The sequence below is a fragment of the Dipodomys merriami genome, unplaced genomic scaffold (genome assembly GCF_024711535.1).
Source record: "Dipodomys merriami isolate MVZ:Mamm:240054 unplaced genomic scaffold, mDipMer1.0.p SCAF_82, whole genome shotgun sequence".
NCBI classification, from domain to species: Eukaryota; Metazoa; Chordata; class Mammalia; order Rodentia; family Heteromyidae; genus Dipodomys; species Dipodomys merriami.
This window is the reverse complement of record NW_027206424.1, coordinates 2,364,256-2,377,464: the sequence shown is the minus strand read 5'-3', so window position 1 is coordinate 2,377,464 and position 13,209 is coordinate 2,364,256. Positions and strand designations below refer to the sequence as shown.

The 13,209-nt window shown below is 48.9% G+C and overlaps 1 protein-coding gene across 4 annotated transcripts in view; it reads right to left on the bottom strand.

Moving 5' to 3' along the window:
• Ptpre (protein tyrosine phosphatase receptor type E) overlaps positions 1-13,209 on the bottom strand; it is a 118,532-nt gene that overhangs the window by 56,801 nt on the left and 48,522 nt on the right. For all 4 annotated transcript variants that reach the window (XM_070011415.1, XM_070011409.1, XM_070011411.1 and 1 more), the window contains exon 2: positions 12,872-12,894. Coding sequence is in view for 3 of the 4 variants with exons in the window: in XM_070011409.1 (XP_069867510.1) it covers positions 12,872-12,894 (23 nt within the window). In the remaining variant the exon portion in view is untranslated. The remainder of the gene's footprint in view (positions 1-12,871; positions 12,895-13,209) is intronic.

The window sequence follows — 13,209 nt, the reverse complement described above, 5'->3', positions numbered from 1 at the left end:
TCTCTCTGCCTCCTTCCCCCGCACTGTGGAGAAGCGAGTAGTGTGGTCACCAGCCCAGGCTCAGGTGCTGATGCAGACGGCATCAGCGGACAGCTGGGAGAGAGAGAGTAGGTCTGGGCTGGTACTGACCTGGCCCCTGTGGTAGTGCCAGAGTTGGGAAAACTCGGGGATACCTGAGGAGTCGTTCATGCTGGAGGGGAACCTCAACTCAAGGCTGTGTGGTTAGATGTGAGCGACACGGATAGAGCTGAAGTGACACAGGAGAACAGGCCTGCACCTTCTTCCTCACCTGTGCCCTTGATGCTCCAGGGTTCACTTTCTATCGTGGAAGCCAGCATCTTAACGGCGAGTTTGGAGGACATCCACTTAACACACGGCTGTCCGAATGGCTGTCTCTAGCCCTTTAAGCAGTTTTTGGTGGAAAACAGGTAAAGTTGTATGTTGCCAAGCAACAGAAACCCCGGGCACGGCCCCGCATGTCCTCCGAGAGGCTCACTGCCTTCCAAATCATCAGCCGTCATTCACTGCCCCGCATCCACACTGGAGTTACAGAGGGTGGCGCCGCCCTGATATAAGAAGCTGATCGCCGATCACCGATCACTCTAGGAAACCGGGATCCCTTACATGAGTTTTCCTAGAGAAGCACCAAAATTCTCACACCAAGCTGGTACTTGACAAGGAACAGGCCTGGGGAGGTGACTTGCCCAATTATCAGAGAAAGCTCCTTCGTTCACGCAAAGGCACGTCTTGTAAACACAGGTCAAATCCATCTACTTCAAGGTTGTCTGCAGTACTGTTGCTGGGTGTGTGGGCGTATGCACCTGTGTGTATGTGTGTGTGTGCACGTGCGGGTATGCACGTGCATGCGTGTGTGCGTGCATGTGTGTGCGAGTGCGTGCGTGTGTGTGTGTGTGTGTGTGTGTGTGTGTGTGTGTGTGTGTGTGTGTGTGTGTGTACGCTCACATGCAGTTGGGATATACATGACCAGAAGGCTCCTAGTCAGCCCCTCATCCCTTCCACACAAGTTGAACATTGCAGCATCATTGGGAAACAGGTGTTTCTAACAACCTTTGCTCGTTGCTGTTAATGAAGTCACCTTGGCTATGGCTCTGTCCTATACCTGACATCAGCTACGTAGCAACTTGGGTAACTCAGTAGTGGAGTTGGGACCACAGAACCCAGGATTATGGGGTATTGGGACCTTATGTAAAGTCCTGGCAGACACGAGACCCCTTTGCTGTAGGAAGCCTGTGAAGGCAGAGCTGGTGTTTGAGTGTGCCTGCTGGAATTCTGACGAGCTTCTACACTTTACTCTCTCTTGCTGGATTGGGCCATCTCAAATGAAGCTCCTGAGCATCAGAAGGCAGAGAAATAGTTCCAGCTCAGAAATTAACAGCAGAGAAACTGAATGGAAATGTGAGTCTGAGCCTGCCATGGGAGTGGGGCTCTTCTTTCCATTCCAGCATGGAGCAACTCAGAAGAACCAACAAGTCCATTTGACCTCTGTCCGCCCTGCCACAGAACCAAGCTAATTCACCTGCAAACTGGAAAGACGTCGGTCTCCAAGGCCAGCCTGGCTCTGGCAGAGAAAACCACTGACGAGTATTGGAGATGCTTATGGGTGTTGGTTGAGTTCATCGATTTGCTTATACCCAGCTTGCCCTTAAAAGGAGATGAAGTACTGTGAGGAGCATTCATTGCAATTGTACTTATTTGCTTGACTGAGGTTCATTGTGGCTCTTGTGCCAGCTCGAGTCTGAGGGGACACATTTCCATGGCAACACAAAGTCAGAGTGCAGAGCACACCCATGTGAGGGTGGGGCAGAGAGCATCAGGTGGGATGGACAGGGAAGACTTTTCCAGAACCTGGTGAGGAGTCAGGGGTAGTGGAGCGCCATCTGTAAAAGGCAGCTGGTCCTCCTGCCAGCCCCATAGGAAACACCTCCCTGCCCTGATCTCTACTTCCCATGTGGGAAGAGGTGTGGGGTCAGAGTCACTCAGGCCAGCTCGAAGGGTTCCAGGCCAGGGGCTTAGTGCCCTGATGCTTTGAAATCCATCACAACTTTTATCTATGGATTTCCATTTTGCCGACGGGCAGTGGCGCCAGGGACCAGGGTCTGAGTCTGCCACACCACCCTAGGACGTGGTCTCCACAGTCTGCTTCCTGCCCACACCAGCATCCCTGGCCGTGCACCGCCTCCCCGGGGAGCTGCGGCTCCCCCCAGCTGTCAAACCCAAGGCCTCAGAGCGGCTCAGGGCTCAGGGAGCATGACACGGAGGAGGAAGAAAAACAGAACAAAAGCCACAATGACAGGTCCAGAGGGAGAGCACAGAGGCAAAGCCTTTTTCCTGTTCTTTGAATGAGTGACCTGGTATTCTGTGTGGTAGGCCCTGTTCCACTGCTAAGTGCTGCCCCAGGCAGAATGGAGAACAGAGAATGACCCGCCATGGCCATCCACACCTACAGCCACACATTCCTCCGCCATTCCTGGCTTCACACCCCACAGGGGCTGGGGAAGCCCTCAGGACGCTGAGACAATGAGTCGGCTCCCTGGAAAATGGCCCTGCCCTCCTGTCACAGGGAGGCTTGACATCCACATCAGCTCCTTTATAACGCTCAGTTATGATCCAGCTAAACCTGGGGTTCGGGTTGCATTGAACAAAAACAGCAAGTAAAGGAAGCAAAAGGAAGTAAAATATACACATGTGGTACAGCTGAACCCACAGCTCTGAGTGCGAGTTCTCTGGACAAGGAGTAGTGAGTGTTCAGGTCTCTTGAAGCACACCCTGCAGGTTAGCAGTGCCAGGGTCTCTGGGACCCCTCTTGACACGACCTGCTGTCTGTCATAGGAATCTCGGGGAGTCCCTTGCCCTAATTTTTAACCAGCTCACTTTCAACCAGGTCACTAGGTTCTGTAGACAGAGGCTTTTCAAATATGTCCAAATATCCCAGGGACACTGCCACTCATAGAATGGACAGACCAGTGAAAAGAAAACAACTGGAAATGTTCACCTTCGAGATGAAATTCAGAAAGAGTTACACGTCCTGGTAGAAAACAAAAATCCTTATTGGCACTACTGCGTCACACACTGGGATGGAGGACTTGGTTTTCTAGACCCGTGTGCAGGAATCTGCAGAGGTATTCTGATTTGATTATGGCGCTCGGTTTCCTGTCCAGCTCTTTGGACTGCTGATGCAGGTTTTGGATTGCAGATATGGCAGCCAGGTGTCTAGAGGAGGCATTTCAGTTTCCAACTTGGTATTTGAGTATGTGGTAAGGCGTCTGAGTTTCTGCTAGAAGCACCCGAGCTGTAGAGGAACTGAGACTGTAACTCAGGCGTGCTGCTTGGCTGTCAGTGCTGGGCATCTTCTGGGCTCCACTGGGCCTGGGAGAAAACTAGGGAGCAGCTACCCTGGGCACAGACTCTTGGCAAGAGCAAGCCCCAAGCCCGGGCCCAGATGCTGAGTGAAGGCAGGTCATCTTGGGCTCTCCCAATGGTAGAGCACTTGCCTAGTATGTTTAGGCTCTGGGTCCCATCCCCAGCACCAACAAACAAATATAAGCATCTGGTACTGGTGGCTCATGCCTATAACCCTTGCTACTCAGGGGGCTGGGATCTAAGGATCATAGTTCAAATCCAGCCTGGGCAGATAAAGCTTAGGGACTCATCTCCAATTGACAAGAAAAAGCCAGAAGTAGAGATGTGATAGAATGTCAGCCTCAAGTCGCACAGTTCAGGAATAGCACCTAGGCCTGAGTTCAAGCCCAGGCCATCTCAGAACGGCTCATCAGCCACCCTTTGTACCTTTTACTGTCCTCACCTCTAGCAGGGACCACTTGTTGTGCTATTGCTCTTGTGTTAAAATGTGTCTGTTTCCTCCTGGGATGAACAGAGTTTCAGATCTTTTACAATGGCTCCCTGTGTCCCCGGCTGGCTGAAGACGCTGACGCCCTGGAAGGTGTTGGCTTGGTGGCAGTCCCCCAGCTCCTCAGCCTGAACTCCAGGCTCCACCCTTGCTGGACCTGGCCTGTCTCCTTCACATCTTCTTTGCCCAAGACAGACTCCATGGAGCAGTCTGCCTGCCTCTGATCTTGGTTGTTTCTCCTCTGATCCCTTTTTCTTCTACCTCTCCTGCCACCTCTGCACATCTTTGTGTGGCCATGCTCATCATCCTCAGTGACACCCCAGTGTCGGGGTGCCACATTCTGACATCTAATGCTGGACCCCCCGTGCTGGCTGAAGAGAACAAGATTTGATTGCTTCCCACTCAGGCTCTCTGCTCCCTGCGTGGGCCTGGGGCCACTGTTCTATGGCCAGTGGGTCCACACGCTACTGCGGCCTTGGGGAATGATGCTGAGACAGCTTGGCCGGAAGACAGAGCTGAACTGCTCTGGGGGCTCAGGGACTGGAAGGGGGTGCTGGGCACCGGCCCCACAGGCAGATCACCCGGAACAAGCAGAGGAGACAGGGGGAAAGTCCTACAAAAGCCGGGGTAACCAACAACATCGCTGAGTTTCTCAGTAAGGAACCCTGCTGGGTGGCTTCCTAACGGGCCGACAAGATTTAAAGTAAAACCTCTTAAAATACTCTTTTTTTTTTTTTAATTACACACCTTTGAAAACACCATTATGAAAGAACCATTTTTAGATGGAGGGGACAGGTCTCCTCTTTGGAAAAGATCATGGTCATGTGGTTGTGTTTGCCATTTCCTAAGAGCCTGGCGCAGGTTAATTTCTGTCTCTTCAGGGATTATATTACTCGGTCCCTTGGTCTCCACTACAGAGTATATTTCATTCAGTTTATATCAAAAATAATATTTTAAAGGAAACATGACTTAATTCTCAGCTCAACAGGAGGAAAACACACGGCCATGGGCAGTGAATCACTCGTTAAAAATTAAATCAATCCGCCCACAACAGGAAACAGCATAACAGAATGTCAGTGTTGGCTTCAAACTGGAAGGAAACCAGAAATAGGTTTGGGAAATAATGATTCCCGAGAATGTGACCTTATGCCGCTGGTGCTGTGTGTGGGGCCGGACCGCCAAGTTCTCCTGGGCGGCGTGGCCTGCGCTTTCCGCTCTGTGGAAGCCGACAACTCCCTGGGAAGGGAGTGGGGAAGTACAGAGGGGTGCCCAGGGCTTCTAAACACATAATGGTCATAGCAAGGAACCATATCTACAAGTAAAATAAACCATCTTGTGGTTCCCAGAATCATCCAAAATGGACCTCGGAAGTGCAGGTGAAACTGGCTGTGTTTGACAAGCCGGTATTTCTGCGAAAAGAAGCCTTAAAGTCCAGGCTCAGGGGTCCCCAGTGCTGATTTCCTGAGTGTGAGCAACATCATGGAAAGAAAATGCCTGCTTTTCACTTAGCAATTTTCCATTCATAAAGTCCTCCTGTATATGCCTCATACTTTGGGAGGTGCGTGAAAGAGTATATACCAGCTAGGGAAAAAGGAAGAGCAAAGACCGCAAGACAGCTGCCATCTGGCCAAAGTGAAGATTCTCCACAAGTTCGAGACTCGCCAGCCTTGGCCCAGACGGAAAGGGGACAAATGCAACCGGCCGCAGTCATGGTAGATACACAGTGATCACTGCCTTCCAGGGACGTCTGTCTTTCACCTAAATCCAGACAAGTACCCCTCATGTGACCGAACCTTCTCTTCAAGAGACCTTCAAAAATCCCCAGCCAGGCTGGGCATTGGTGGCTCACACCTGTAATCCTAGCCACTGAAGAGGTGGAGATCCGAGAACTATGGTTCAAAGCCAGCCCAAGTAGGACAGTCTAAGAGACTCCAATTAATGTCAAAAAGTTGGAAATGGAGCTGTGGCTCAGTGGTAGAGTGCTAGCCTTGAGTGAAAAAGCTTAGGGACAGCATCCAGGTCCAGAATTCAAGTTTCAGAATGGGTGCTCATGCCACTGTACACACACACACACACACACACACACACACACACACACACACACACACACACACACACACACACACACACACACACACACACACACACACACACACACACACACACACACACACACACACACACACACACACACTCATAAAATCCCCACCCAGTCCCTTAGAGTTCATGCAGGGAAGGCAACCCAAGGGGATGGAACAGCAATTTGAACTCACCCAGTTTCCTAGAACGAAACCATTTCTACACAATCTTTTTGTGCAAAAGACTGAGCAAAACACATATTTCTACTTATTAGAGAAAGGTCTCAAATACTGGCCTGACTAAACTTACTTCCCAAAGTCAGAACTGTGCTCCACCACGTCTATTCTCAAGAACTCGCACAATTATGGGCTTGCAGAGGCATTGCTAAGTGCCTGGAAGGAAGCAGGCAAGGCTGGAAAAGGAGATTAGAAAACCAAATCTGGTCAGCAGATAACATGCGGAAATCATTGGGATCCCTGGCCAAAATCAACTCAGATGAATGTGAAGTTGCTCCAAAATATAATTATCTACCTATCTACACACCATTTGTAGAATCCCAGATATATTCTTGTATGTTAAGGTTCTCTACTGCTTGCATAATTATAAAATGATATTTTTCACAATGGATGTGTGTTTGTTTTAGCAGGTCTGAGCCATCTTTGGCAAGACTCATGAAGAGCACAGTGCTTTAGTTTGACAGGAACATTTCAAGATGTGCGGGGGGAAGAGGTCTGTGGATGGCATTTAATAGATTTCAAACAACTCTGCCAAGATTGATATGCTATAAGAAATAGTAGCGGTTTCATGTTCAAGTAGTGTATATGTGTATGTATACTCCTATGCATACATATGTACATTATACATACACATATGGACACACATGCATGATATGTGACATCACGCTACCGCATCTCCATCCTAGCCATGTCTCCAGTGCTCTCATCTTTAAGATGGAGGTAACAAGACACACCAAGATTACTTCCCAGTACTTATGAGGCTCCGATGGGATCATGAATTCAGGGCACTTGATAAACCCTATGCATGTCTTACCATTAAGTTTTGAGTTTGAACTCAGGGCCTGGCCTTGTAGGGAGGCACTCTAGAGCTACATCTCCAGACATCACAAACACAATTGATGCTTTAAGCATAGGGCAGGAAAGTGATCTGGCAAAACAGTAAACAGAGAAACTGCTTTTCTCCAATGTGCTGTTTTTAGTCCAGTTATTTTTCAGTAGCTACATGGTGACCTGGTAGCTTTAACCAACATAGGCATCTAATGTGACGGTGAAGTTGGTGCCATTTCTGATAGCAATCAATCAATCCTGGTACAGTTGCCTGCATGCAGTCAAGTATCATCAACATATGTATTTGTTAATTGTTTTATCATACAACAGCACAAATCCAATTTTTGCTGTAGGCTCATGCTGATTTCTATTCAACAAAGGAGATAAGCTCTTCAGAGAACCCATTAGATGATACCTGGTTGCTCAGCAATTCCACAAGGATTTTTCCCCCCTCACATTTTAAAAACCTTCTTCCAAACGCTGTATCACAATGCGTGTTTTTTAGAAAGTCACTCAGACGGGCAGCTCTGACGGGGATGCTATCTCATCTACCACTGGATGTGACAGGATGTCTCGGAAGACAGAACGGCCTTGAGGGCCAGTTCCTGGCTCCAGGGGATTTTGTCTCCCTGCCTTGTAGTTGCCAGCTGACCTCCTTCTGGGTTCAGTGGCCCCGTGGGGCTAAGTCTCCCAGTAGCTCAGCAGTTTCTGGTCTCCTCTCCCCCATTGTGTGGGGCTCCACCCTGCAGGCAGCTGGTTCAGGCCTGCAGCTGCCAACGCCATCTGGAGCCACACAGACAGGAAAGCCTTCCCCACCAAGGACAGGCTTCTCCAGGCCAGTCCCCGCTCTGCCCCAGCCAACTCACAGCTTCTCTCTGGGTGTGTCACTTTTAGTTAAAACACCTCTTCACAAATCCAGCGTTAAGGAAAAAATCAAGAGGGCCATTTTGACGATAAAAGTAGATGCCAGCCCACAATGGGTAGACATCGTTCGGCTAGAATGGTGAGCTTCTCTTGGTTCCTGATGGACTGATCACCCTCCAGGCCCAGACAGACGGTGACTCTGTGCCATCCACTGGCTGAGCTGGGCTGGGTGTGAAACTCAACCCCAGATGTCCTGCTGGGAGCTGGACAACGTTAACTTGCCAGATGTTCAGTCAGTGAAGGTCCCTTGTTGAAATTTTTGCAGCTAATTTGTGAGTCCTTTCTAACTCATCAGCAAGCATGAGATAAAACAAAGGAGGTAAAAAGGACTCTTCTTTTGCTCCTCCCAGGACCTCACCCTTACCTCTTGTCCTCCTGGGATGACACTGGGGCTGCATCCTGGCTCTGAAGAACCCATGTTTGCCTCTGTGGAGAAAGGGGCCCTAGAATTCCAGCTCAGCTCCTGGTCTGCCGCAGGCACTGCCGGGGGCTGCGTTATAGGGGAAATCCAGATTCCTCCTTCCTCCAGGTGGAAAAAGTGACCAATTGCTGGCCTGCCTCTGCTAAGAGGAAGTACCCACTAGATGCTTCTAGAAGCCATTGCTAGGAACTATGTGGAATCTATCCCCAGAGTGGGAAGAGGATTAAGTGGCTATTCACCTTAAATTCCCAGGATACCTTCCCAACCTTCACTGGCTTCCAGGTACAGAGAGAGACAGAGACAGAGACAGAGACAGAGGGCGGGGGTGGGGTGGGGGGGGGATTTCATTGTTGCCTGGGAGGAAATCTCAAAATGCCCACAGAAAGCCCAAGTGCACTCAAAGGAAGGAATCTGGACCTCACAAACCAGAAAGTCATCATTTTTCCTGCCCCGCACACAGAGCCTTTCTCCCTGTTTCTTTGATTCTGAAGGCCAGAGCAGGACACGCAGCTGTGTGCTGCCAGCTGAGACCAGTCAGCTGCTAGGCCCAGAGACCAGCTCGGCCCCACCCTGCCCGTGAGAGCACAAACAAGGCCCAGAAACCTCAGAATTACAGCAAAGAGGAACATCTATGCCTTCTGTGGAGCCGGTTACTTACACCAAAGCCAAGAAAGAAAAGTAATCCCAAGAGAAAACTCCCGTGTGCTCAAAATGACAGAGGGAGAAATGACCAAGGGAGAAAAGAAACTAGTAAAAGGAAATCTAAGTAAAACTCAGAATCCACTGTTACAATTTGGTTCTTCCTAATTCCTTAGTATTTCCATATGCCGAAGTGAAATAGTAGAGTTACAACATCATTTAATTTTATTTAGAACACTTAGGCTTAAAATTTTAATTTTATTTAGGACTCTTAGGCATAAAAATATGACCTGAAAAATTCTGGAGAAAATATTTAAACCTTCTTTATGTTTCTTCCATAACTTCTTGTGTGTGTGTGTGTGTGTGTGTGTGTGTGTGTGTGTGTGTGTGTGTGTGTCTGTCTGTCTGTCTGTCTGTCTGTCTGTCTGTCCATCTGTCTATTGTCTGTATGTGTGTGTACACACTGGTCCTGGGGCTTGAACTCAAGACCTAGGCATTGTCCCTGAGCTTTTTCTCTCAAGGTGCTTTACCACTTGAGCCACAACTTCACTTCTAGATTTTTTGGGGTGGCTAATTAGAGATAAGAATCTCATGGACTTTCCTGAATGGGCTGGCTTTGAACCTCAATCCTCAGATTTCAGCCTCCCGAATAGCTAGGATTATAGGCATGAGGCACTGGTACCTGACAAATTCTTAATTCTGAAATTGCATTGCATTAAACACTAGGCCACTAAATCCCACCAAGCTGGGAGCATTTTCCAGGGGAAGCTCCTTTGGAAGTACATAGACTTTTGGTCAGAGTTGAGGGCTGGCATGAGCTACAGGACGATGTCCACAAGTCTACAGTCAAATACAAACAAGAAAAGGGAAAGGGAAATCTCAGAATGAACATCGCTGCTGAAAAAGACTTGCCTTGGTCCAATTCAACAGGGAAAATGTTACCATGGCTTTTGAAAGTCACATATATCACATATTAGCATCGAGTGTGTTTTGATGGAAAAGCAAAGATTATTGGAAGGGAGCTCTACCGCAGCCACCAGCCAAGAGTCTCTTGAAAGAAGAGACAGTTGGAAACAATTGCCTTCATTCTGTGATGATGTTAATGGACAGCAAGTCACGATAGCTGGCAGTTATTAAATTCTGACCTTCTCATCAGATAAGTTGATGTGAGAAAATGAACCCCAAGATATGTATTCAAATGTTTTTTTCTTTCATGCGATTGTTTCTAACACATTTATAAGATGATTTCTTTGTTGCTTTGTATGTCCCTCCCCCACAGTATAAACCCTGCTTTCACTGTATTTGATGTTGCTATAATTTGTGGAGGGGAAGGGGAAAAACAAATCATTTAAATAGGGATACAGGTGGACCCATTGCAACAACGAGATGTACAAGTTGTTATGTCGAAAAACGAACTTTAAGCCGGGCGCCAGTGACTCATGCCTGTAATCCTAGCTACTCAGGAGGCTGAGATCTAAGGATCTCGGTTCAAAGCCAGCCCGGGCAGGAAAGTCTGTGAGACTCTTATCTCCAATAAACCACTAGAAAACTGGAAGTGGCACTGTGGCTCAAGTGGTAGAGTGCATGCCTTGAGCTGAAGAGCTCAGGGACAGCGCCCAGGCCCAGAGTTCAAGCCCCACGACCGACAAAAAAAAAAGAAAAAAAAAGAACGAACTTTACAACTTTGGTGGGGGGGAGAGGATCAGGTAGGGGGGAATGGGGCGAGGGGGTGGATGAGAAGGGATGGGAAGGGGAAACAAAGGAGGAGGCAACAGTGCTTGATAAGAAATGTATTCATTATCTTGCCCATGTAATTGTAACCCCTCTGTATGGAATTTTCACAATAAAAAAAGAAATTCTGACCTTCTCACTTTTCACTTCAGTGTCACAATCCCAGAGAAAGATGGGCAGAGGGCGAGCAAGCAGGCACACTTGTGTAAGTGTATCCAGCAGCCATCAGGCTCCTCTGACGCCAGCCGTGCATGGAAGTGTGACACTCTCCAATCTCAGGGAGCTCCCTGCTCTGCCAGGGAGCACTGTTGATTTAATTCTGACTCACTCCAGTTTCTAATCCCAGAAGTTAGGAACAAATTTGTCTCTGTCCATTGAAACTCTGAAGCTCTGGGCTGAGTCTCAAATGCCGAGCAATGAAAACATAAGATACTCGATGCCCAGTGGGCAGATTCCAAGTGCACGCAGCGAGTCGGAGGCCCGGCCCCCAAGTACGCACTCCTCACTCCAAGAGGAAGACCTCTAAAACCAGAAGCACTTTGAATCCAGGAACTAAAATAGAGGCAAAGGCTGGGGCCAGGAACACAAGAGGTGCCATGGGGATGTTACGGGCACTGCGTTGGCATGGCGGAGACTGGGGCACGCAGGTGCGCTTGCAACCACGAAGCCGGGTACCAGCTTCTGAACATCTCCCCGGGTCTGAGACAGAGCTGGAGAGATGAGGAGCCCAGAAAGCACCTCTGGCAGGCCCCCTCAGCCAGGGGGCACCGGCTATATCAGCAGGCAGACCAGTCAACAGGCCTGAAGGCTGGGAGGTCCCAGAATGGGCAGAGGGCAAGGCTGGTGTGGAAGTGGCCAGCACTGGGTGGAGAGCCAAGGAACACACAGGTAACAAACCTGCACCTGTACCTGTATTTGGGAAGAAAATGAACCCCCAGGGTCTGACCCTCAAAATTCTCCATTCCAGTATACCAGGCACATCCGCAAAACTGCAAACCACCACTTCCAATGAGCATCATGTGCAGAATGCACTGAGGCCAACAAGGGGCAAGCCAACCCCTCTGGCAACAGCATGGGAAGGCAACAGGGACTGCAGACTTCTCATTCAAGTTTGGTCCCATAATTATTATTTGAGCAACGATCTTCCATTGACATCTGTCCAGGCCGAGTGTGCCACTGAGAATCGATGACACTCAGGATGATGCACAAGAACATGGAGGCTAAAACTTGCTTAGCGAGTAGCAAAGGGAGGCTTCTTTGTCTTTTGCTTCACAGATCGACAATTATATTCAACAAAGCTTATCAACATAAGAGAAATAACCATGCAGTGAAAACACCTTCAATCACCCCAAGAGAACTGCAGGCTTTGACGCCTAGACAGAATAGCACCCCAGAAGGCTCCTTGCCTAGAGGACAGGGCCAGCCCTGGACATATGAACCAATCCACCGACTTTAACATAGCCGTGGAACACTGAAAACCTGTACAACTTCTTAGTTGCCAGCGCGGGACATTTACAAATGACAGAGGACACATAGAACTTTGTGCATGCTCTCTGTGCTCACCCTGTAGCCCCTTAGACTTCCTTCCCTCGATTTTTTTTTTTTAAGGAAACTTGATAGCATGAGGATGATTGAGTAGATCACTGAAAAGGCTATTGCGTTTAAAGTTGTCTTCTTCTAAGGACATCAAAGCAATGGACATTTGCCACTGCCTGGACCCCAAAAAGCAAGAGTGAGATTCAGAAAGGCTCCTGTCCAGCAGCTTTCCCCACTGCACACCTACTTAGGACGCTATTATCATCTGTACAACTTTGCACCTCCAGGAGACCTCGTAGGCCTCAAATGTGTGTCACGGAGATAAGGAGGGTCCTTGTGAAAGAAACCACAAATCAGAGAAAGGGAAGCCCGCGGACAGTGTGTCTCAACAATACTGAGCAGCTGAGCCAGCGATAAAGAGGGGACAAGCGCGTGCCGTGAACCTGTCCAACCCAGGTCAGGCACAAGGCGCCACCGTCCCCTTCCACCCACCAGACCTTCTTCTTCAGCAAGACACGCCTTCTCTAGCAATTAAATCCCACATTTGAAAAAAAAAACAATCGGGAGAACTAGACATCAGAAATAAATTTTAGAAAGTTTTGTACTCACCAAAGTGAAACAAGGGCTATCGTCTGAAAAAGAGAAGAAAAGAAGGAAAGCGTTAGTTTTCGGGTGCTCATCCCTGCCCATGTCACCAGCCCTTGTGCGCATGTCTGTTTCTGACATGGCAGCTTCTTTCAACAGTAACCATTGGCCTCCAACCGTGTCCTAATCTTCGGCCTCCTATACCTTCTGTCAGTTCGTAGTGGGGTGGCTGATTGAGTGCTCACCACCCAACCCCAACACTTTCCAGCAGACAAGTGCTTCCTTCCCGCAGAATCACCCCTCAGCCCATCACCCTTGCAGACCCAGCTCCAGCACCGCCGTCCAACCTGACCATACTTTTA